We start from the raw sequence: 26,068 nt of genomic DNA, 5'->3' as shown, positions 1-26,068 counted from the left end.
GTTCAAAAGTTAGGCGGGCTTCTTCTGCCTTCGTTTTGGGCGAACTTCATTAGATGCACCGCTATCACTGCACATTAAAGGAGTTGCGAAATCATTTCCAAACGTTTAAAGAAATAACGTTGTAAATACTGACCTATGCGTACTAAACATGCGTATCAAAACGTTATGCTACTGCGATCCCGTGTTACGAAGCTATTCGCCTCTCCAACTACCTATAGAGGCGCTCGCATTGTCTTCAAGGTGGCGGAAAAAAGAATGAATGGGCGCTTTAAGTAGCTAGCTCTCTTATTCTTTCTCGGACGCTCCGAGTTTCGTGTTCCTGGCGCAGCTATTAAACGGCACCTGGACGCTTGGAACATGCGTCGAAGATAACAATATAAGGAAGAAGATAAGGAAGATAAGATAAAAAGTGGAAGATAAGCAAAGTAGAGGTAGTATCCCTATAGTGTAATGTAATTATTCATATAGATATACGTGAAGTAAAAAGTATCACTCATTAGGACATGGCTCACCGCAGTGACTTCACTTGTATGCATTGCCAGTTCTGCCACGGTCATGAGCAATCTGTGCATATAACTGTCCCTCCGAAATGGGCAGGTTGTGGATTGAGCCAAATGATAATCTACCGTCTAATATATACGCACATCTAAACGAGGTAAACCGCACCACTTCACTGTTTGCCAGCCCCTGAACTTGTAAAACATTATCTTACCACATCTTCATGGACACGAGCCCAGACTTGAAAATCGTACGCCTCACAATCACAACTCCACTGGTTACCAGACAGCCACAGGCCCGATAGGTTCAGCTCCGACGCAACAGGTGTGGGAAGTCGAGCAAGGCTGTTGTTTCTTAGATCCAAGCGTTTCAAGCTATTGGGGATCTCCTTTACTTCGATGTTGGAGAGAGAGTTATCAGGCAGGAGCAAAGTGTGCATGGACGGCGCCTTTTCCGCGAGGAAACTTCCTATGGCACGTAGTCGATTTTGTCCGAGGTTGATAAGGTGTGTATCCCAAGGAATCCTGTCTGGTGTGCGCGTTAGGCCTCTGTTTGAGCAGTCCACATTGGTCACCTTGCCGTAGTCTTCATTCACGTGACATGTGCATGTGCATCTGTCGTCGCAGTCTTCGAGCCAGGGCTGCAGATGCTCGGAGGTGAGGTTCCGAAGCGACGATCCCTTCCACCACGAAGGAGTGTCGCAGAGCGGAATGCCTTGTAACGACACTCCTGCGTGATCCTCTAGGAGCCAGGAGATTTGGCAGTCACAGGTTAGCGGGTTTCCTGTTGCGCAATAGGAAAACAGAAAAGGAATAGAGCTCCCAATGACTTACGACATTGTCACGTGACTCACCACGGACCCTGCCCTCTGGTGGAAAAACAAACAAACGTGGTCATATACACGCCTCGTTTGAACAACCGGTGTATAATTTATATTGTTGTGCTGCCACTGAACAGTAGCGCGATCGACTGTGCATATCCTACCAATACAGCACAAAGTATAATGAGCTTCTTTAGGATTTCTAATATGGCTGCCGCAGCAATGGATCAACGTCCCGGATTTGTCCGTTGCTTCCATCGTGATTTATGAACGGAAGAGGGCGCAATTTACTCTTTCTCTCTCCTTCTCAAGAAGACCAACAATGCGGAGCGGGCATCCATTGGTCTCCTCAAACGATTTGTCCAATCGTAGCGAGAGGTCGTTTGCGGAGACCAATCCGAGGCCAGGATCTTTAATCCCGCCGGTGGCCCAGCGCTGGAAGTCAACCTACCGTGCTGATTTCTCCTGAAACCCCTGTACGAAAAAACTCCACTGGAGTCTGCGATGGGCTTACAGTAAGGCCGCGTAGCCACATGCATCAAAAGCGGGCAGTAACGCGTATGCGGAGCGGAAAATCATTGCCGCCTTGCGAGAGAAGCCGCCTCCGCGTTCCTTTGCTTTGCCTCGATCGTGCGACGCACTATTTTTAGCGGCATGACGCGCATCTACGTCCGATCAGGTGGTTAACGCAGATTGCATCACAGTCTTGTTTCCTTCCGGGCACTAACGCACTCCATAACACGTTGACAGCATCGTCCGCGTCGGTATCTTGAGAGCCTCGGAAACCGCAGGCGATAGCGCCTGCTGGGCGGCGAGCACTCTCTGTTGCCACCCAGCGGCAGACCGCACATGTGTACCGCGTGGGGGTACGGGCCCTTAAGTTCACAAAACAACTCGACTCCTTGAAAGAGCACTATTGATGTTTTCTTTACCTGACTGACCTCTGGCTGCCTGTTTATTTACCTGGCTGACCTCTCTCCTCAGGCCCATAAACGTGCGAACGAACCCCGAATACAGGCTGCGACGTGCTTCACGACTTTAGCGTCCTCAGAAGACTCGAATCTTTTAAGCAGCACCAGGTATAAAGTGCTTGTGCATATTTTACTTACCGGCGACATTTATTGTTTTCAAGCCCATCCTAGCTGTGGGAAAACTGGCACGATGTATCGTAGTCAGGCTGTTATTTTGAAGGAGAAGAATTTCCAAGTTTGGAAGCTGCTTGAACGCACCACGGACATCGCTGACGTTGTTCGAGAAGGCATAAATTTTTTTCAGCTTCGGAGCGCTGTTAAAGTCACCATCTCCCAGTGCTCCTAACAGATTGTGTTGAATATATAAATACTGAAGGGTAGGTATCGAATGCAACGATCCGTTTAACGTTATTACACGGTTGCTTCCCAAGAATAAATTCTTCAAGCTGACAAGACCGTGAAAACAGTTCTTCCCTAACCAGGCAATTCGATTCTCTCCCAAATCTAAGATTTCCAGATTCCCGTTATTCTCAAACGTGTCGTCGGCTAAGAACGAGATCAAATTTTTCTTCATGCGTAGTTCCTTGAGAAACTTCGTCACTGCGAACGCCTTGCTTATGTCGCTTATCTGATTAGAAGACATGCGCACTCTTTCCAACGTTCTCGTCATACTGAAGGTCCCCTCCAGACTCGTGATCGAATTGTGAGACGCCGAAAACGTCACCAGTTTTGATTTTTTATGGAACGTTGTGCCGTTAATGAAGGATATGTTGTTGTTTGAAATGTTAATGGTACGCAATCGTTCAAGGGATCCAAACGCGATTGGATTGACCAAGGAAATGTTGCAGTTTTGAAGGGATAACTCTTCGATGTGAATTTCAATCGGTCCAAACACAGTGGCATAAGCGATGGGATTATCATGCAGGGAAAGTTTTCTCAGAGAAGGCAGTGATGCACTTGTCACCCCGTAGATGTTACTGATGTTATTATTGCTCAGGATCAGCTCCTAAAAAAAAAAGACAGAAAGAGAAACACTTTACTTTTCGAGCGCTGGCATCGTCATGAACAACGACAACAGCAAGTTTTTGTTGGTGATGACGGTGGAGATGCGGCGGAGTGGATGGGGGTGGAAAAAGACGGCAATCAACAGCTTTTCGCGAAGAGGTACGAATTTTTCTGGACAAGCCTCAGGGGCATCGGGCACCACACTAGCGTCATAGGGGTCGTACTGTAGACTGGAGGGTGGTGGGTTCGAGTCCCCTCACCAGCTGTGCTGTCTGGGAGTTTTCGCTGAGTTTCCCGAGGCATTCCAGACGGAAATCGGCACAGTCCTAGTCGGTCGTCGGCACCGTGAAGTCGGCTGAGGACTCAAACTAAGTTTCCTCTCTTCCGATTTTTTTCTGGAGTCAGATTTTTTTTTTAAAGAATCGAGTAACACCTTACTACGGGACGCCATTGCCCTTTCCAATGGAGAGCGGTGACAGTGTGCGGCGCAGGGTGTGCCGCAGAAAAAAAATAAAAAAAATAAAAAGTCTCGATTTTAACGAAATGTACGTTTCTAATTTTTTGTATATGCATTCCCGAGGTGCTCCTCTACAGTACTGTGTAATACATGCTAGCCTGTTACCATCACGACAAATTTATCCCATGCAGTATGCGTTTTAAGCGATTTACTCGACTTTACCGAATTTTTTCGGCAACTAAACTTTTAGTGAGAGCAACGATATTTATAATTGGAATCAGGGGCGGATCTAGGATTTTTCCGAGGGGTGGGGGAGGGGTCCGCCATGAACAAGTGCCAGGTGCATGCTTGGATTGGTCCATTCACTCTTAAAAATGAACTTCACCGCATAGCACGCTTCTAGCCAACCATCATCTCGAATGATATCGTTATCTGCCCTGATTTGTTGAAAACGAGAGGCGTACGCCTTTTTGTGACAATTATGAACAGCATAAGTGTCACAAAAAAGGCGTACGCCTCCCGTTTTCAACAAATCATGGCAGATAACGATATCATTTGAGATGATGGTTGGCTAGGGGCGTGCTATGCGGTGAAGTTCATTTTTAAGAGTGTTGAATCCTATGTTCAAGTATGGAATTGAGGGGGGGGGTCTGGACATCCGGACGCCCCCCCCCCCTCCCCTAAATCCGCCCCTGATCGGAATGTACACCTGGTCAGTTTTTCACCAGTAAGATTTAGTGTGTTTAGAAAGCGCAGTTATTTTTCTGGAAATTGTCAAACTTTGACGCTTTTAGCGTTGTTTTTCGATATGCCAGACACGCTTCCTTTGGCGACAGTTCAACGACACACCATCATACGTCACGCTTAAAGATGTTCACCACCGCGTAGCACGCTCCTAGCCAACCATCATCTCGAATGATATCGCTATGTGCCCTGATTTGTTCAAACCCGTAGGCGTACGCCTTTTTTGTGACACTTATGCTGTTCATAAATGTCACAAAAAATGTCCTACGCTTCCCGTTTTCAGCAAATCAGGGCAGATAACATTATCATTGGAGATGATGGTTGGCTAGGAGCGTGCTATGCGGTGAAGTCTATTGCTAAGAGTGTTAGTACAAAGCTTTTACACTCTTAAAAATGAACCTCACCGCATAGCACGCAACTAGCCAACCATCACCTCGAATGATATCGTTATCTGCCCTGATTTGTTGGAAACGGGAGGCGTACGCCTTTTCTGGGACACTTATGCTGTTCATAATTGTCACAGAAAAGGCGTACGCCTCCCGTTTTCAGCAAATCAGGGCAGATAACGATGTCATTCGAGATGATGGTTGGCTGGTTGCGTGCTATGAGGTGAAGTTCATTTTTAAGAGTGTACGACGTGTCTGCAAAATGTTCGCAAGCATTTCGGGACGTCATAAGGGTCAACGCATCCTACCAAGGTCAACATGATTTTTCCTGACGAACTTTTTCATTATTCCTTTCTAACTTTGGAGCCCTCTAGCGGTGAAGCGCCTCCAAAATTTGGGACTAACATTTCGTATAAATTCGATATCCCCCTGCTACCGCGAAGTACCCTGATCTTTATTTTTAATTTACGAAAATCTGCGATGGTCGAGCAGCATCGATGGATCAGTTGGCGTGAAATGCACCAGTTGTGAGATCAACAAGTATGGTTTCGAGGTACCACATCTCAGTCTTTCTTTCCTCCTCCTCCTCCTCCTCCTCCTCCTGCTTCACCACCACACTCTTAAAAATGAACTTCACCGCATAGCACGCTCCTAGCCAACCATTATCTCGAATGATATCGTTATCTGCCCTGATTTGTTGAAAACGGAAGGCGTACACCTTTTTTGTGACAATTATGAACAGCATAAGTGTCACAAAAAAGGCGTACGCCCTAGTTTTCAGCAAATCAGGGCAGATAACGATATCATTCGAGACGATGGTTGGCTAGGAGCGTGCTATGCGGTGAAGTTCATTTTTAAGAGTGCACCGCCACCATCATACATACATACATATATCTTTATTCCACCAAAAGATGGGAGGAGATGAGAGTTGCCTCGACTCCTCTACAGTAGCAGCAACTGCGAGGGTCATAGAGATCTAATATATACTCAGAAAGAAAAGATAACAGGAAAGCAAAAAGAAAAGAATGACAAAGTGGTAACACTGCACACAACGGCACACAACAGCAGCACGACTGTGCTGTAGCATTAAAAAAAGGAAAAGAAGCGCACATCTCTTCATAAAGACAGCTGCACCATATCAAGATTACAAAGACATTATCAAGATATTGTGTTGAACGATAAACATATTTTGATCGAAAAGTGCGGACGTGAACAAAACAGGAACATATATCAAAACAGGGTAATTATATTACGGAACAAAAATTGTTTCAGTTCACGAAAGGACATGATAAAGAAGTTGGCATTATGACGGCTGAGGTGATTTAAAAGACGTGGGATTAATACCTCAAGTCTTTGACGTCCATAATTTGTCCTAGTGAACGGTTCTGCTAGAGAACGGGTGCCGCTGACTCGAGTGTAGAGACGCAAAATTTCCGGAAATTTTGAATCGCTCGAAAACTTTTCGTGTTTTTTTCCCGAAAATTTGAAAAAATGGAAACAAACGCGGTTACTGCTGAGTCGAAGCATTGCCGGCCAAGCCACAGCATACAATGAGCTAGAAACTTTAGTAGTGTTCACCCTCTAGGCATAAATGCAGAGCAGAGCATCCCATGAGACGGTAACATCCCATTACGGCCCGGGTCTCATTACGGCCGAAGTCTCATTACGGCCGAAAATCCTTTAATCCCCAAGTGTCTCGTTACGGCCAAAGTCTCAATACGGCCGAAGGTAGTCTCATTACGGCCGAAGATGTCTCATAACGGCCAAAAAGAAAAAAGAAGCATCCACCATATTAGCTGTGTATATACTGTGTTTTATGCTTCCCAAAATGTGTCCGAGGCGGTGTGCCCCCACGGCTTGTGTCACACACAATGGTTCATGCACACAATATTGCGACAGTGTTTCATGCATCCCTCGTGAAAAATGTTTTTATTGTCATATGTGTCACACGATAATTGTATGTGTTACGCCATTTTCTCTCAGTATTCAAGCAACATCCTACTCGTTGGTTCTGTGAGCAAACTGTATGTGTGTGTGTTCTGAAAAGTACTCCACAAGGGAGCCCACTGGGAGCTCCAGGAGTCACATGACCTATGACCATGATCTTCTCCCCCACTAGCTGCCTTCTACAATTTACGTCCACCTGAAATTTACAAAAAAAGTACATAAGCCACTGAACAAAATGACATATGCTCTTGTTTGATGATGACTATAAGACATATGCTGTCAAGCACACTTTTTTTTTTTCATATATTCAAAACATATTCAAGAATTATGGACAACAATGACAATTACGTCATAATAATGCAGCTGCATAGCCAGGAAACTATTTCAGGAGGTGTTTTATGAGGCTTGACATGGGGTGGAGGAGTCCCCCTCGTCAGTGCTTTATCCAGACCCCCCCTAACTTTTTTGCCTGTGCACCCCCTACAGGGGGTGCCCTTGCGATTTCAGCTTCAGATACGTCTGTAATGATATGTTAAGCTGTAATGACGTAACTATTCCAACAATTTTTTCCAACACCCTTCTCGTGCTTGGGATTCTGGATAAACCACTACCCCTTGTTCATTTTCGTAGGGCACTACATTAGAGCTTATGCCACTGCACTGATGTCACAATGTTAAAAGTGTGTGTCACTCTGGGCATTCGGAATTCCTCTAAGCGACAATATGTAAATTCAGAATATCCGAAGGGTAAACATCAGATGTTACCTGCAGGCTTCATGCTGAAACGCGTGTACGCAAAACACTTCCGCCGTGGTGGGCGACGCCGTTAGTGTAATCATACACGCAAGACAATTGCGGGCACATGGAGTAGTGGCAGCAACCTGAAAACGATACATTTTCTTGTTACATATGAGTAATCAAAAATATACATTCCCACATGTTTCGTTTTGTCGTTTGTAGGAAGCGCTAGTAAGGGAACAGCACTTGGTTGGTCACATGCAAGCCACAATGCGAGAGGTGCCGATATTTCGATTACGCGATCAAGAATTAAAAGTCTAGAACCATGCACACTTCCCCATGCAACTACTTCCCCAGCATCGTGAGACATGACACCCATGACATGACTCCATGTATTCACGTATAGTGTAATGATATGCAGGAATGAAAAAGATGCCAACATACCTGTAATCCAGTGTCCCATAAGTTTGATTCGATTTTTTGGCAGCTACCATGAAGAGCAAATGCACGATTCACAAGTTTCGTTTCGCCATTTTCATTGTTGATTTCGCAAGCGTCGAGCAATCCCACGTGACCTCCTTTGGATCAGTGAAAAGTGAAAATTACTCGCGTCATGAACATATATGTTCATCTCAGCGCAAATCACGTTTTGCATGCTATAGAAGGAGGGGGGATCAATACTCTTCCTTTCGTGTTTTGATATCTTGTTGTTTTGCTACTCTCACCTCGGAGTTCGGATGGTGTCTAGCAACGTTGGGTACCTCGTTTCTTGTGTGTGTGAGCGAGTGGTTGCTGTTTACGATGTGTTCATATATCGCTTTGTAGTGCTGTAATGTGCAAATTAGCGGAATTTATAGCTCTCTATTTTCCGTCGTTGTCTTTCGAGCAGCGCCTGTTGTTCCGGTAAAAATCGAGTTGAATGAATCGCCACAGCCCCAACGTATATCGCGCAGTGTTGACCAAGACCAAGTCAAGCAGGAATTCTGGTGAGTAATGCTTTCGTAGATTGCCTGTCTTAGTAGTGTGCTGTCCACACATAGTTGGATTCTCATAAGAGTAATTTAAATTAATCAAAACAGCTGAAGTGCCTGTAATAGATGTAACTCGGTATCCGTTCGTAGGTTTGCGCCGTTTCTAGTTGGTTGCGCGTTTAGGAACAACAAATTTATTCGAAGACGATAAGATACCGATAATGCATCACCGTACAGCAGCATTTACTCGTATCATTGTGAGCCATATTTCATTTGTTAAAATTTGTCGTCGTATTTCTTCAAAAATAAAAGCGCAAGTCGGCGTACTTGAATTGATCGCCAAGAACTGCTTACGTCGAACGTCTGCAAATGTTGTACTTATGTGCCTTCGCGCACCATAGTAGGCACAAAGCATATCTGATTAGAATAAATACTTCAAGAGGAAGTCATTCAAATACATTGTTATTTATAGCTGGTTTTCCATTCCAGGCATGGTATGTGGCTGCACGAAGGATTCCGAAAAAGAAAAACAACAACATGGCTAATAGGATGTTGCTGCCCAGGGAGTCCTGGTGAAGAGGTGAGCTGTTAAGATCATCATAAGGTTCTGTTGTGAAGTGAGAAATTTTGTAGTAGTGCACGAATGTTAATTCGTGCACTACTTTTATAAAAAAGAAACCAGAAATGGAAAGTTATGCATGCATCATTTCATGAATTGTAATGTATTACTATTTGATATTCACATGTTTCCATTAAGGGAATGAACTACTGAACCTATATTCATATCATGGTCATGCTCTGTGTTTACCTGGAAGTCACATTTTTAAGGCTTGTCATTCTTTTGTCTAAATGAATATTTATGTTAACCTTGTATGAAATAGCAGACACGTATCAACACGTGTGCAGCTTGTGCACATTAAAACGAGCCATGTAGAGACAAATGCTTGTTGTTTTTTTGTTTTTTTAATATTCTAGCCTATTCATGGTTGCTCATCGCTTCTTGCAGGTTTACTCATTCCAGAAGCAAGAATTGTATCATTGTAAGGCGAATGGAAATAAACTGACATCGACTGAGATAGGTGCTCTGTCATGGCCAATGACTGTAGGATGGCTCCAAAAGCGTCACAACAAAGCCAATATTCATCTAGCTCTCTACAAGTAGCTAACTCCACATAGTAGCCTGCTTCACAGCCTACACTACCTTGTGGGAGTACACATTACACAATATGTTGCATTGTGCTGTGGTATGATAACATACCGTTTGTCTCGCAATATGTGTATATAAATATGATAAGGGCCCTAAGGGCACAGTGCATGGCTTATACCCTGCTGAATATATATCCATACCTGGCTGCGACATTGCATATCAATGCAGGTTACAATACACATTTTGACATTTGGCCGTTATTAGACATCTTCGGCCGTAATGAGACTGCCTTCGGCCGTATTGAGACTTTGGCCGTAATGAGACACTTGGGGATTAAAGGATTATCGACCGTATTGAGACTTTCGGCCGTATTGAGACATCGGCCGTAATGAGATACAATCCATGAGACTGCTGTCTACTCAGCGATAAGTAATTGGGACAACCCGTCCACTCCGACCAGAACTCCGACATTATGTGGTGAACGCGATGGCGATCGCTTGGAGCAGCCAGACGGAGTTCTAAGTTGGTGGTTGTTGGCGGATTAGAGGCATCTAAGGCATTGTTGGCGGGTTGGAACGCGTCAAAGGCTCGAAAATTTACATTTTTGAATTTTGTCGCCTGGATATTTTGAGCTATTTTTCCGGAGACGAGGAAAAAACCCGAAAGAAACTGGTTTATTCCCCAAAATTTCGGGTTTTTTTCCGGGGCTTCGCATCTCTACTCGAGTGTGTTGTATTCAGCGAGTAACATGAATAAAAATACACAAACAACGTGACGTACGCGTGAACTGCTGGAATAACAGTGGACCCTTAGCTTCCCAGAATAATGACGTTAACATTGCCTCGAGTTTGAGGTTAAACGCAGGACGAGAAGAGCACACGTACCAGCAAAGAAACTTCATTAATTTATTTATTTATTTTCCACATAGGGTACCCACAAACAGCTGAAACACAGCTTGAACACGCAGCGTGCAAGGAAGACAGGGGGAAAAAAAACGTGCGTTCTTCTCGTCCTGTGTTTTAACGTCCACGAAGTCGCGGCAGTGCTAACGTCATCAGGTCAACAGACACATATAGCTAATATGCCTACTCTTGTCATTTTCAACATTCGAACAGAATAGCCCCGTTAGTGCCTCTGTTAGTCTGTTTAGTCGTTATATCTGCCCAGCACTGGGGCTTTCATCGATTTTCAGATCCCAAAACAGCTCCACGGCCAGCAACGAATAATAGAGTGTTTCATAATACACTGTAAACTTTTTCACACCTTTAAAGGTGTGCGCTATGCACATTCAATCTGGTTGCGTAACATTGCATCTCCAGTATGGTATTTTACAAAATTCGGAAAGCATTACTAAAGATCAAGTGTCAGTGCAAATCTTGCGTTCATTATGTCTTGGATATCGTCGGTACGAGCTAATGCATATATGCATCGCTATCGATAATCGAGCACGCGCAAGTGTCTACAATACTGTTGAACAATGTTGAGATGTTGCAAGACTACATTTTTGGAGGACAGACAACACTCGAGTAAAGAAAATTTGTGCGAAACCGTGCTCCATTATGATGTTGCCAAAATTACACCTAAAAAGGCGTGCGCCATGCACGCTATTACACCTTTAAAGGTGTGAAAAGATTTAGAGTGTAGGGTTACCCAAGCGCTTTGGGGCCCCAAAACAAATAAGTGTCGTCACAGGCGCATGCTCGGCTAGCACGTCTTGGTTTGTGCGCTTCGCAATGTTCGCAACACCGTTCCTTACCCCTTTTGTCCCCCATTGGGCGCCATCAACGCGCATGCCAACAGTTCATTCCCAATTTGAGCAAGGCCTGCCTTCTGCAGAAAGAGAATGAGGTTTCTTGCTTTGGCGGACCCATCTAATACTTTGCTCTCCCCGACGAACTCGTGCACCCTCACCACCATCCCCATCCTTCATCCTCCTCTATCATCCATCCGTCCGTCCGTCCTTTGTGTTTTGTGTTCTTTTTTTTTTTTTTTTTTTGCTATAGTCGTGACGACGCCCACTTCTGTGTGGCCAGCAACGGCGAGCCTATCCTGCCATTACCCCCCCCCCCTATTCCCACTTTGGAAGTTGGGGGCGCACGAAGTTTTCCAAAAATAGCGTGAGCCATCCAAACTCGCCCTAAAGTGAACTTGCGTCGCCCAAACGCGTCGAAGGACGTTTCCAGATAGCTACAAGGTGACGGAGCTCTTAAAAAAAAAATCATTCATTGTAACCTAGATCCAGCTGCGTTGTTTGGGGTCAAAATTCACAGTTTTCTAATTAAATGAATTGTTCACACAAAATGACTGTTGTGGCTATGCGTCGTGATGCGCAAGGTGGCGTGGTTTGGGTGGCAGGGAACCCAATTCTGAAAACTCCCTGTGGCTGCCTTTGTTTGCGTCCACCGTACGCCGCGTTTACTGGGTACACCAAAATATTGTGCCCCTCATTCTAAACCCCCCTAATGTATACTTACTTGTAAGTTGTCCAAATTCCGAAACACGTGTTTAGACGGCGAACCTATAGAATTCCACTCCAAGTCAAGGAAAACCAGTGCCGGAACACCCGAAAAAAGCGTCGGAGGAATGGTCTCAATTCTGTTCCTGCTCAACCACAACTTTCGCAAAACGGTCAGATTTTTAAAAGCATTCGCGTGAAACGACGAAATTAAATTCTTCGCCAACGCGACAGCGTGCAACGACGACGACAGGTGAGACAGGCCTTCACCGACGAACTGTATGCGGTTGTTCGCCAAGTACAGCGAATTCAACACACTGAGCGCACGAAGTGCGCGCGGCACGGTCGTCAAAAGGTTGTTCGAGAGGTCCAGCGTTTTCAACGCGTTCACGCCAACGAGGGCGTCGTCGTCGAGCGCTTTCAGAGCGCAGTGTTCCATTTCGATCACGCGCAAGCTGATGTTCGAGAAGAGACGCGCAGGCAGAACTGTCATCTTCGCGTGCCTCACGGACAACTTTCGTATCACGTGACCCTGCAATTTCGCGATGTCCTCCAGGAGTGACGTCACGTTGGGGACGTTGGAACATCTGACACGGGGGCCGTTCGGTGTCAAGTCGCAGGCACACTGGTGGAGCTCCGGGCACGTGCCTTTTCCTGTCCGAGTCACTGCACAGTGCGAGCAACACACGCACAGCAACGTTATCGCCGCTGTTAAAGAGTTGACATACATAGCGAAACTGACGCCGCGACATAAAGAGGAGGAGGCTTTCGAAGTCTCTACAGGATACTGTGACGACAACAACGGAAGAGAGAGAGAGAGAGAGAAAAAAGGCGCCGGTCACAGATAAACGATAAACGTCGGGCTTCAAGGAGGAGAGATCCAAGTCTGTTTATCCGGAGCAGGTGCACGGGATACCGAAACCTCTCTTGGGAAGGAGTCGCATAGTCTCGAATCTTTAGTACTTTTCTTTCATGTCCGGCCTTCTCTCTTCGAAAGGGAAATCTTTCGGCTCAGTTTTAAGCAATCCTTTTCGTTCGAAATTTCTTTCGCAAGCACGAAGGGGCTGCCGGATCAGATAGATTTCGTTGAACTTTTCGCTTTCGTTGACACACTCGGCTGGGTCTCCTCTTACCCTAATATACCCTCTCAGTGTAGGTTCTCATACGGTTCAGCCAGATCCCTGCTTCTTCCAGTAGCCTGTTGACACCCTGCGGGACGGAGATACCCTTCGCGTTTATAGTCGCTTCCTTACACGGCACCCGCTCCAGTATCTTAGTCGCGCTGATGAGGATTTTGCCCGGCGTCTGCTTGTGGCAGTGCAATTGCTCGCTTGAAAGGCAGCATTCCTTCCCCAGCGTCTATACGCCGGCTTACGTACAAAAAAGGCCTACGTCTTTTTTTGTACTACTTACGTAGTGCATACTTGGTACAAAACGGGCGTACGCCTCCCGCGCCTCCCTGATCCCACCTAAACAGACACCAAGGAGACATCGTTCGGGTAGCAAGAATATAGGGTCGGGGGGATAAGTGGGGCAAATTCTTCACTTGTCCCCCGGGGGCCAAAAAATCGACGCCGGCCCTGCTCCCGGTGATTGACTTTACATGATGGGATAGTGTTGCCTTGTTCCTTCTTAGTCAACTAAGCGAGTTTTCCCACACTACACTCTTAAAAATAAACTTTACCGCATGGCACGCTCCAAGCCAAGCCCCAACACCAGTGACACCGTTCTCGTTCCTCATTTGACGAAAACAGGGGCGTACGCCATTTTTGTGGCGCCGTTTTTCCTGGGTTTTCCTCACACGCTATCAGACATATGTCGGCACAGTTACCTTAAAAGTCGTCCCAGAACGCACATTCCCCCAGGGCGTCAGTCGTGACGTTGTCCACGTCTGTGAGGTCAGCAACGGCGGGTCCATTCACCAGGACCACCACCACCACCACCTTGCGGTAATTATTGTTTTTTTAAATTCATTATTCAAAAAAAAAAAACCACGAGGATCATTACATGGGTTAAGAGTGGAGCAATTCAACAGAATGTTTATCGAAGGACGAAACAATAGTAACAATACAAGGGAGAGAATGCTTATCAATGTCAGTCTTCAAAACGATGTCAATCGACATAAGCATCAAGAACGGAAACACCGGGGGTTATTTATTTAGAAAACATGTGAGAGAATAATTGCCTTCGAAACGTCGATGGATCTGTGATGTTGACGAAGGTCCGAGGAAGGGAGTTCCACTCGGCCTCGGCTCGAGGAAGAAATGATGGTCGAAATGCTTCCGAGTGACAAACGCTGCGTGTTCCCTTTAAATGTGACTCCTTTGCGCAACAGCTTTGGACACCACGTTCACTTCCCCATCTTTCAAACGCTGGCGTTATCCACCACCGCCTGTTGTTCTCTTCCGTCGGTGTCACTGTTTCCTGTGTTGACTCTCAACGCCTCCTCCTGTTTCTGTACGCGCGCAGCATTAGTTCCGTCATGTATCCCAGCCCTTTCGCAGCGGTGATAAGTTTGCTGTGCATCTGTTGCTCACGCTGTGCACTGCCTCGAAGAGGAATCGGTACGTGCCCAGAGCTCTCGCAGTGCGTCTGCAACGCGTCACCCACGAGGGCTCCCTACGTCAATTGTAGTGGCATCTACAACGTGACGTCACTCCTACGAGACATCGCAAGCTTGCAGGGGCAAGCGATAGAAAGTCTGTATGTGGGGCACGCCAATATGTCCGCTGTGCCGGCGTATTTATTCTCCAACGTGACTTTGCCAAAGCTCGAAGTTGAACACTGCGGTCTGAAGTCGCTCGACGACGACGCCTTCCTGGGTCTCACTGGGTTGACGTACCTGGGCCTCTCTCACAACCTCCTGACGACTGTACCGCGTGCTCTCCGTGCACTGAGTGGGCTGGAGGAGCTGTACCTGGACCACAATCGAATACGGTTTGTCGGCGAATCCTTCGGTCACCTGTCGTCGTCCTTGAGCTTTCTCTCGTTGGCAAACAATTTTATTTCGTCTTTTCACGCGAACGCTTTTAAAAATCTGCCCACTTTGCTGGAGTTGTGGTTGGGCAGGAACAGAATTAAGACCATTCCTCCGACGCTTCTTTCTGGAGTGCCGGATCTGATTGTCCTTCACTTGGAGTGGAATTCTATAGGATCGCTGTCTGAAGATGTCTTTCGGAATCTGGCCACCTTACGCGTAAGTACATTAGGTCGTTTTAGGGTAGTACAGTAGAGTCTTAGAGCGCCAGTAGCAGGGTTGCTGAGTTGCCACTCCGGGGATGGAATGATTCCGGAATCATTCCAGATTTATCAGAGACCGGAATTGAATTGGAATGGAATGGCGGAAACTGTCCTAGGAATGGAATGGGAATGGAGTTAGGGATTTTTTTTTTTTTTTTCGCTGGCGGAACGGAATTGGAATGGACTGGCCTGTGTGCCACATGGTCAAGGGCGAAATAACCTTGTCTTTGTGCTTTTTCCGTGGTGGGTAATGTCAATCTCCTCTAAACGGGCTGGGCTCCCAGCACGTTTACCGGTCCCTTTTCTTTTATTGATGGAATTAAAGGAACGGAATGGAGTGGCCAAGCCATTCCAGGGGTGGGAATTGGCCATACCTTTTCATTCCGAGGAATTGTTAAAGGAATGGAATTCTCACAAATCTCCGTTCCTCGGAATGGAATGGAATGGACGATCCCATTCCGCAACCCTGGCCAGTACACTGTAAACTGGAAAACACCCTTATGGGTGTAAATGTCTTGTCCTATAACTGACACCTCTTTTTACACCGTACATGGTCTGGAACACCCTTTTTAGGGGGTGTATTCCGTGTAAATCACCCCTGGAAAGGGCGCTTTTCGTTGAAAATGCCCTCTTTTGCACCCTTTAAACACCCTTCTAGGAGGGTGTAAGATCGTTAAACACCCTCCTAAAAAGGTGTATAAAGGGTGCAAAAGACGGCATTTTCAAGGAAAAGCACCCTTTCAAAGGGCGTTTTACACGGGATACACCCTCTAAAAAGGGTGTTCCAGACCATACGGTGTAAAAAGAGGAGTCAATTATAGGACAAGCGATTTACACCCATAAGGGTGTTTTTCAGTTTACAGTGTAGCCACAGCTAGAAAAATGCTTTCACCACAAAAGGATCGCACGCCGTTTTGCCCTTTCCCAGATGCACTACAAAATACGTAGCATCTTTTCGGACACGCGTTGGATGCGTGGAAGGCAGCGGTGGCTGCCTAAACATCGACCCCCGTCCCTGGGAGTCAGTAAACTCCCCTTTGTGTTTTCCTGCGAGCTCTTTGTTTGTCTTCTGATTTCTCCTGTTTACTTCATTCTCGCGGTCAACCGCCCTCTTAAGCTTTTAAAACTATATACACATATATATTTGCCTTTCAGACACTGCACTTGAACAATAACAACATCACTAACATCGGCGCACCGGCTGCTGCATCACTCCGTTATCTGAGAGAACTCTTCGCAGCTATGAGGTTTCTCGAGGAACTAAGGCTGGGAAAAAATTTGATCTCATTTTTAGCTGATGACACGTTTGAGAATAACAAAAACCTGGATTTGTTAGACCTGAGTGATAACCGAATTGCCTGGATAGGAAGGAACAGTTTTTACCGTCTTCTCAAATTGAGGGAGTTGTCTTTGGAAGGCAATCGTCTGATGACGTTAAACGGATCGTTGCACTGGATGCCTACTCTTCAGGTCTTATATATTCAACACAATCAATTACGAGCACTCGAAGAAGATGTTTTTAATGGCGCTCCAAGGCTAAAAAGGATCTACGCATTCGCAAACAACATCAGCGATGTTCGTGGTGCGTTCAAGGAGCTCCGAGGCCTAGAAAGACTTCTCCTTCAGAACAACAGCCTGACTACAATACATCGCGCCAGCTTCCCCGCGGCTTGGATGGGCTTGAAAATATTAACCGTTGCAGGTAAGTGAGGCATGAATAAACACATTGTACCTGGTACTCCCTAAAACGGCGTCGTGTTGCCTGCCAACGTTTATGGGTTCGAGGCAGGGATTTTTCGAGCCCCCACCCCTAATGCCTCCCCTCAAAATGTTGCAACACCACCCCAGAATACCACGCTGAAAGGCAAAAAAAAAAGAAGAAGAAACGCAAGAAAAGCAGCAGATTTGGGCGTCTCGCCCCTCCATCCGTTTGAGGATACGAGTGTTGTCGGACGTCGGCCTGGACCTCGCAGCTGAGGCTCGCCTGATGGTGGTGGTGGTGGTGGCGTGCTATTTCCGAGCGATCTGCCTGCTGGTGTGGCGGTATGTTACTCGGGAGGAATCGTGCGTCCTTGGCCATACTACACCGGGAACTATGCCGACAGTTGCCGACTATGCCGCCAGGCGCTCGAGGGTGAAAGCGTCCGAGGAGAACGCAGGAAAGACACCCAGACAGACAACATGGTCGGCGCCCAGCCCTCCCATGCAGTCTCGGCACGGCGTTCAATTCTTAGATTTTTGTTTCAACGCATAGTGCAATTCCCAAATTTACAGCAACCCTGCTTCAGTTTACGTACACACTCGAGCGGTACACTGTAAACTGAAAAACACCCTTATGGGTGTAAATCGCTTGTCCTATAGTTGACTCCTCTTTTTACACCGTATGGTCTGGAACACCCTTTTTAGAGGGTGTATCCCGTGTAAAACGCCCTTTGAAAGGGTGCTTTTCCTTGAAAATGCCGTCTTTTGCACCCTTTATACACCTTTTTAGGAGGGTGTTTAACGATCTTACACCCTCCTAGAAGGGTGTTTAAAGGGTGCAAAAGAGGGCATTTTCAAAGAAAAGCGCCCTTTCCAGGGGTGATTTACACGGAATACACCCCCTAAAAAGGGTGTTCCAGACCATGTACGGTGTAAAAAGAGGTGTCAGTTATAGGACAAGCCATTTACACCCATAAGGGTGTTTTCCAGTTTACAGTGTAGAATGTTTTGTTATTGTTATTATTATTTATGTTCGTTTCCATATACAAAGATGGCGGTGGTCTGGGATAAAACTCTGCCACTTTGCGGCTTCAGAAAAACCGGGGACAGCAAGGAACGCGGCGTTGAGTGACATTACAGTTGACACAGCAGGAAGATTACACATACTCGGCCAAACTGTTTACGAAGAATTCATAGATTACGGAAAACTTACAGCTGGCCTATTGCATTAAAATCTATTACACAAATTTCATATTACATTGTACACTATATACACTGCGACGTTTTGAAGTAACAAAAATATACTTCTGCAGATACACAGAGTATACTTTGGTGCAATGAGCAGTTGGAGAACAAGGCGATGTCAAAAATCCGCCTTTCTACGTGGTACAAGAACAATGGGAAGACGGTTGGGAGCAGCTGTTATTTAAAACGTTAAAAACAGGACTGTCGTGCCTACCCTGCGCTTATAATCAGGTTATAGAGTAGTCATACACGAATCATGTATATATACATATATATAGTAAAGGGGGAGGGAAAAGAGGAAAATATACCAGAAAACAGAAAAAAAATAAAAATACAGATACAATATACAGATACAAACGGAGGCACCTACCCCTTGCTGAGGGAGCTAAAACAAGAAGCAAAACACGAGGCAGACCACACGAATCTCACAACCAGGATAGGAAAGAGCAAAATAGATAAAGGCCAAAATAAGGTCCATACAGGGCCACGCGCAACACGCATACAACACTGGAACAGAACACCGTAGCAGGCCCAAAAACGCGATCCTATGATTCCTCGTCTCGGGAGTTTCGACGAAGAGTCAAGGTCTCCTCATAGTCCGCAGACTGCCTCGCTGCCAGTCCTCCCACCCTGACGATTTTAAAAAAAAAAATCCCCTTTAAACGCTATGTGCATTACCATGAACGTGGGCTGGAGGAACCGGAGGAGTTTGTAATTCCTTCCTTTTCTATTTTCATATGGCGCGACAGGGAACCCATTGAACTGTGACTGCCAAATCTCCTGGCTTCTAGGAGATCGTACAAGAGTGTCATTACAAGACATTCCGCTTTGCGACACTCCTTTCTGGTGGAAGGGATCGTCGCTGCGGAACCTCACCTCGGAGCATCTGCAGCGCTGGCCCGAGGACTGCGACGACAGGTGCACGTGCACATGCCATGTGAATCAAGATTACGGCAAGGTGTCAAACGTGGACTGCTCAAACAAACACCTGACAGACACAGCACTGAGGCTTCCTAGGGATACGTACCTCGTCAACCTCGAACACAATCGACTACGTTCCATAGGAAGTTTCCTCGTCGAACGGACGCCATACCTGCACACCTTGCTCCTGAGTAATAACTCGCTCGCCAACATTGAAGCCAAGGATATCCCCACGGGCTTGAAGCTCTTGGATCTGAGAAACAACAGCCTTGTTCGACTTCCGACACCTGTTGCGTCGCAGCTAAACTTATCCAGCTTGTGGCTGTCGGGAAACCCGTGGAGTTGCGATTGTGAGGCCTACGATTTCCAAGTCTGGGCTCATGACCATGAAGATGTGGTAAGAATATGTTTTACAAGTTCAGGCGCGGTCAAAAAGGGAAGTGCTCTGCTTCACGTCGTTTGTTCAGAAATCGACCTGCGTTCCACGGCCGCCTTTGCAGCGTCGTGAACGCGCGGGTCTGGTTAGTTTATGTCTTGTAGTTATATAGCTCCGTACGTTGTACCTTCGTGCCTTCGACTCTGTCGTCTTTCTCCTATAGCAACAGTGCGTGTCTCCTCTCTCCTCCCCACATTGGAAGGTTTACCAGCAGAGGTGGTGAACATACGGAAATCGACCTTGGAGGAGCAGTGTTGCCAGACGCCAGAGTGGGCACCACATGACGTCATACTTCTCAAAGCTGGAGATCATATTTATGAAAAGATAGAGAGGATTTTTGAATGATTTTTAGAAACGATAGAAATGACATTGAGAACGATCTTTTGGAGCGATTTTTATGAAAATATGGAAATTAATTTTATGAAAAGATATAAGCGATTTGTTGAATGATTTTTAGAAACGATTTTTATGAAAACATAAATGTGATTTTTATTACACTTCCACGTCATATAGAGAGACAGTATTTTTGTGATAATACAGTGTAAGACCCGTGGATTCCAATGGCATATCCTCGGTAGGATTCTGAAGACATGAGATTCAATCAGTGGTGGAACGCTAAGCCTAACGCGCGCTTTTGTGCTTTGACATTTAGTAAGTGCGTCAGTTAGCACTAACTAGCAGAACTCGGAATGAATACGAGTGAAGTCAACTGCATAGTTACTGATATACCTTTTACTTCGCAATATATTTGTGAGTACATCATACGAGACATACCATCGACAGACAAAGCCCTGTACTTGGCTTGCCTTTCACTGTTTGATCACTTGACGTGTTGTAATACATTTAATAAGATTCATTCATAACGAAAGCAGAAGACGCCCGCGTATAGCTTTCGAACTGTGTGTGTGCGCCCTAAACGGTTGCATTGGCAAATTCACATTCCAGGTGAGGGACTCCGACTACATAATATGTGCAGGAGGAAGTAACCCCGGCGTCGCTCGGAAGTCCTTCATGCAACTGCACCAGGTGGATCTCTGTCCACCCGGTATATCGAAGTTCGTTGTATTTGGAGTTCCTATATTTGGTGAGCCTTTTTCTCAATTTCATTTCGTAGCAGAATACAAGGTCTTTGCGTTTTTATGTCTTCCCTCGTACAGTGCTGGACGGAACACGCTCCTGAGCATCCCTACGTACGTCAGAGTGACACGCATGGAGCGAATTGTACCGTACGGACGTGCACACCGGTGAATGGGTTACTTAGGCGCATGACTGTATGTCCGTACGGTCCCATTCGCTGCTAGCGTGTTACTCTGAGGCTCCGAGGAAAGAAAGCGGGGGAGCATGTTCCGTAACCTGACAGAAACTCGGAGTACGATAGACCGGCTGATTGGTTTTCGGCATTTATTTTCAACCCAATTCGGGGGGTGTTTATCGGCATTTATATTGGGGACTATAAAGCGGAATTTTTCGGCATCTATATTCCGCCCAAAAAATAAATGCCCGAATACGGGCATCTATTTATTTCGCATGAAGGAGAGCCTATTTTGCGGGCGAAGTAACAACGAACCGAAAAGGAGTGAATTGATTCATGGTTTCATTAACAATGTCTTTTATTACCTGTGCCAAACCAGCAAACAATGAGACTACCTCTTGTTGTAATAGATGCAAGCGTACATCATCATGTTCGCATCTGTCATAGCGGCTCGTTCCTTGCGATTAATAACACGCAGTTTAGAGAACGCGTGCTCAACATTAGCGCTAGAAACAGGAATAGCCAGTATGCTTAAGGCGCACTGCGATAACAAAGGCCATGTGCTGGAACGGGTCGTCCAAAACTGAATAGGAGATATATCCACCTGAAGGGCAGGGCATGCAGCATATTCGAAAAACACGCGCTTTATATCATCCACACGAGATTCGTTAACAGAGCTGAGGTCATCCTCCTATAAGCGCTTACGCACAACGTAACAAACAAGGCACAGCCCGAAGATAATGCCACGCTCGTCGAAATAGTCGACAAAGGGAGATTCCAAGGGGATTTCCCTTTGCGGTTCCAGGAATGGCAGCTGTCAGGATACGAGAAATTCGTATTTTTTCGGAATATTCCGAATCTGAAAAAAATCATTCGGGGGGGTGTTTTCCGGCATTTTTCGGAAAATGCCGAAAACCACGAACCCTACGCATAACCCATCAAACTCCAAACTCCTCCTCCTCCTCAAACTCCTGTGAAGTTAGTCGTGCATTCTCATTCTTCACTACATTACCCATTTCCCTTGCAGTTCTATTAACCATTGTGCTGACCGTCACGGTGGTGTATCTAAAACGAGAAAGGCAAATCAAGATATGGCTGTACGCGCATGGCGTGCACTTTGTCAAGGAGTACGAACTGGACAGCGACAAAGTGTTCGACGTGTTCATGTCATTCAGCAGCAAGGATTTTGATTGGGCGTATGGAAACCTAATACCCGGACTCGAAAGGGCGGACTTCTCAGTGTGCACCTACGATAGGAACTTCAAAGGAGGCTTTCTACTCCAGGATATCATACGGGAGGCCGTTACTTGCTCACGGCGTACGCTGCTACTGCTTACACAGTAAGGAATAATGCCCAAACAATATGTAGTTTGAACGCATGTTCTCTTTTATGTCGTGGGCCCAATTGAAAGGCGTACTAACAGTGTTAGGTGGTGCCCGCACAACACCCATCTGAAATAGTGTTCTAAATGGAATACAGACCCTGAAATGGTGTTCAGATGTACAGTGTTCACCAAGGCAGAGTTTGGGGGTTGTAATGGCGATACATGGAGATACATGTAGCACATGTTGGGATAATACACGTCTAAACCAGGGATAAGTTGAGACTTAAGGGCTAGGTCTAAAAGTAGGCGTCTACTAGAGGTTAGATGTTTAGAGGTCAGTTCTCTCTTGCAGAGGTTAGATGAACATAGCAGGAACAGGCAAGCTAGCTGGTGTTGAATTGATATTAACATTGCCTTGAGTTTGAAGGGAGAAACCCAGGACGATCACAGGACGAGATGAACAGATAGACTCACGAACCAGCAATGAAGCTTTCAATGCTGAAAGCTTTCTCAATCTGGGAGTCCACTAGACTTCTGCGGGTTTAGATGTTTAGTAGAGGTGTGCGATTATTCGGAATTTCGAATACGAAACTGATATTTGCGATATTCGATACGGATTCGTATTCGATATTTTGATATTCGAACTTTTCGAATATTCGATATCGAATGTTCGTGAAATGAGCGCCACGACGGGGAGTTCTGCGTCCTGCATCGCGGGAACAGCTAACGGTGCACATTCGCGAAGACATCCACAATATATGTCTGACGGATACTAGAAACGTAAGCACAGCAAGAAAAGTGCATGTAATAGTCCCATGTGCGCATGTCCCATGTGCACATACGAATTTGCCAAGCACTGTGAGTGTTTCGGCTGTAGTGTATGATTGTCCTACGCATTAATTGCGTTTAGTAGCCCTTCTACGTTTTCGCTTCCGAAAACAGACGCGAAGAGGCCCTCGGCGCGCCGGTTTAGAAACTGCGCCAGCATTCCAAAAATTACCGCCCAGAAAAACCCGCAGGAAACCCAGGAAAAACCCCAGACACCGTCCGGCAACGAGATCCGAACCCTTCCGGCTCCAGAGTCGGCGACGCGGCAGCCAACCTTGTGCAAATGACAGCAGCGCATACGCAGTTGCCGAAGACACTACTAGAAGACTAGACACAAAGGCTGTCGAAATGATCGCGTGAGATATGCAACCTTATACAGCGTCGTTGAAGACCCTGGCTTTAGAGTGTTAATGAAGGAAGCTGCTCCAAATTACGTACTACCGTCAAGAACGGTGCCCTCACGAAACTTGGCACCATGTCTCTACGAAGAATTGGCCGCTGCATTTGAGAATGGCACATCTGCACTTTCATTCACCAGTGATACGTGGACATCGCATGCAAATCATATAAGTATATGAGTCCGCCTTGTCACGTCTTGGCAAGTAATCATGAGCTGAAGAGGTACACATTGGGGATTCGTCACACCGCGCTCAATCATCTGTCATCCCTGCTGCGCGAATTATGCAGTGAATGGAATATCCCAAACAATATCACAGTCTTCATTGTGACAGACAACGGCCGCGATATCAGTGCTGCAGTAAGGCAGATACCGTGGAAAGAACGTGCTTGCTTTGCACGTACTCTGCAGCTGGCCATTAGTGCTGCTCTCCCACAAGTACCTGGCTTCACAAAACTGTGCAAGAAGGCACGAGCAATTGTGGGGCACTACCAGCATGGTGCAGCTAGAGTCACTAAATAAGCTACGCTTCAGAGTATCGACACTGTGCCGCCATGTTGTTTCGGATGACCTCCAGCGCCATCCATTTAGCGCTCTTCGAAGTGTTGTCTTCTTCCACTGCTGAACTTCACCTTCTTCTATTTCTACTGCCAAAATAGAGGTGGGGCTGGAGGTCATCCGAAACAACATGGCGGCTCAGTGTCGTTACTCTGAAGCGTAGCTTATTTAGTGACTCTAGGTGCAGCTGCTCAAAGGCGGCTAGATGACCTGCGGCGCCGAATGAACAAACATGTGTTGCATGCGCTGCAAGATGTCCCCACTCGGTGGAACAGCCAGTTCATTATGCTATCGGTCGTCCACTGCAGATAAAGGATGCAGTGTCTCTGGAGCTTGTCACTTCAAGTTCGTCGATTGTTTGTTTCACGAGCACAGGAGTTGATAAGTGAAATAGTCATGGAATGCCATAATGACCGCCGGTAGTCACAAAACACTGTATGACACTGAACCAGCGGTAGTCCCATAAAATCGATTCATAGAACATATCACGAAAATAGTCATGGAATGTCATAATGACCGTCGTTGTCATAAAGCACTGTATGATACTGTTTGAAGCTGCGGTATCCCAAAAAAATTGATTCGTGGTACATATCATGAAAATAGTCATGAAATGTGCTAATGACCGCCGGTTGTCACAAAGCACTGTATGACACTATTTGAAGCTGCGGTAGTCCCATAAAATCGACTCGTGGCACATATCGCGAAAATAGCCACTGAATGTCATAATGATCGTCAGTAGTCATAAAACACTGTATGATACTGTTTGAAGCTCATACTCATCACGCATAAATAAATTTGTCTACACATTTTCATCCGGCCTCGTTTCACCATACACACACCTGACGCTGAATTTCGCGTTAAACGAGTCGTAACCGGCCTGTTATTTTTCAGAAATTCTTTCGCAAATGCTTATTGGTAGAAGGGATTATATCTATGAAATTGTTTTTAAAAGTTTTTAAAAGAACTCAGGGGTGTCGAGCAGGACCTTTGGATCATTTGGCGTGGAATGACCCACAAGGATTGCCTGGTGTGGGTTTTTGACAGGGTTAAGTTATATTAGTCGAATATTTGTCAGCTGAACATGATACTGTTCAACTGACAAATATTGGACTGTGGTGTTATGAATATCATAGCATTACTATCTGGTCAACGCCTTTCTGTATGTCACCTGGAAAGTATTATACCGCGGGCATGCTGCCAAAAGGTGGGGTATTCGACGTAATTTTTTGGGCGCTCAGTATCTATTGAAATTTGTTCGTAAATCGTTTTAACTTGATATTTTGCGTTTGAGGACTTAGAGTCGTTGACTATGTATCATCAGAGAACATAAGTAACTGGAGTTTCATATTTCAATGTTATTTCTAGAAGTTCTACAATATGTGTTGTGATATTATGGGCATTTCTATCTAGTCATTGACTTGCCCTTGATAGGCGGCTGTACCATTATTTCCTCGTTGCAGTGCTGCGCAAACGTGAAGTGCATACGCTAGTCACTTTTGCAGTGTTGTAACAGCTTTACTTTAAATAAAGCTTTGTTAAAATCTGCTTCACGTGTGAGCTACTGCGTGTCACTTTCACACGCACAGCACACATTTCTGAAACAGTACACACATACAGAAAAGCATTTAGGTTTAACGTTTCAGGTGTGGTCTAAGCAAAGGCTAATGAAGCTATAATCCTAGACATTACGTCTAATACAGGTCTAGTATAGGGCTAGAAGCCACCTCGGTCTGGTATATAAAAAGTGTAAACTTGGGCTAGGGCAAGATGTTCGATGTCTAAGTTTAGACGTCTAGGTGGCGTAACGTTAGCTATGCTAGAGGAAGGCTAGAGGAACTCCCTTAGACATTAAGGCTATCGGAAGACGTCTTACTAGACATGTCACTTGTCTAAATTTAGACGTCCATTAGGCATTTGCTATCCCACCTTTAGCTACATGGGCATTTTTTGGGAGTTGAAGTATACGTATTATGCGCTAAAATTTTATATCGATACTACCACTTTGCCCATTTTTTTGTGGATAAATC

General features: G+C 45.8%; 2 protein-coding genes and 1 long non-coding RNA gene across 6 annotated transcripts in view; 1 reads left to right on the top strand and 2 right to left on the bottom strand.

Annotated features, from left to right (window-relative positions):
- LOC135367537 (uncharacterized) overlaps positions 1-12,899 on the bottom strand; it is a 46,889-nt gene extending 33,990 nt beyond the window's left edge. The window contains exons 1-3 of the mRNA XM_064600832.1: positions 12,158-12,899; positions 2,428-3,295; positions 713-1,281 (exon numbers count right to left, since the gene is read on the bottom strand). Coding sequence (XP_064456902.1) covers positions 713-1,281; positions 2,428-3,295; positions 12,158-12,868 — 2,148 coding nt within the window. The 5' untranslated portion in view covers positions 12,869-12,899. The remainder of the gene's footprint in view (positions 1-712; positions 1,282-2,427; positions 3,296-12,157) is intronic.
- LOC135366576 (protein toll-like) overlaps positions 945-26,068 on the top strand; it is a 28,199-nt gene continuing 3,075 nt past the window's right edge. The window contains exons 1-5 of one of the 4 annotated variants that reach the window (XM_064599340.1): positions 945-1,003; positions 16,534-17,080; positions 19,074-19,642; positions 20,627-20,765; positions 21,961-22,273. In XM_064599340.1, coding sequence (XP_064455410.1) covers positions 16,621-17,080; positions 19,074-19,642; positions 20,627-20,765; positions 21,961-22,273 — 1,481 coding nt within the window. In that variant the 5' untranslated portion in view covers positions 945-1,003; positions 16,534-16,620. Of the gene's footprint in view, positions 1,269-14,517; positions 15,335-16,533; positions 17,081-19,073; positions 19,643-20,626; positions 20,766-21,960; positions 22,274-26,068 lie in introns of those variants that run through there. The other 3 variants (XM_064599338.1, XM_064599339.1, XM_064599337.1) reach the window with 3 other exon arrangements.
- LOC135366577 (uncharacterized) lies at positions 6,558-8,682 on the bottom strand. The gene is made up of 3 exons (XR_010414225.1): positions 8,010-8,682; positions 7,593-7,708; positions 6,558-7,024 (listed from the first exon to the last, which is right to left on the bottom strand). It is a non-coding gene; the product is annotated as an uncharacterized LOC135366577 (long non-coding RNA).

The sequence above is a fragment of the Ornithodoros turicata genome, chromosome 8 (genome assembly GCF_037126465.1).
Source record: "Ornithodoros turicata isolate Travis chromosome 8, ASM3712646v1, whole genome shotgun sequence".
Lineage (NCBI taxonomy): Eukaryota > Metazoa > Arthropoda > Arachnida > Ixodida > Argasidae > Ornithodoros > Ornithodoros turicata.
This window is presented reverse-complemented; position numbering and strand designations above follow the sequence as displayed.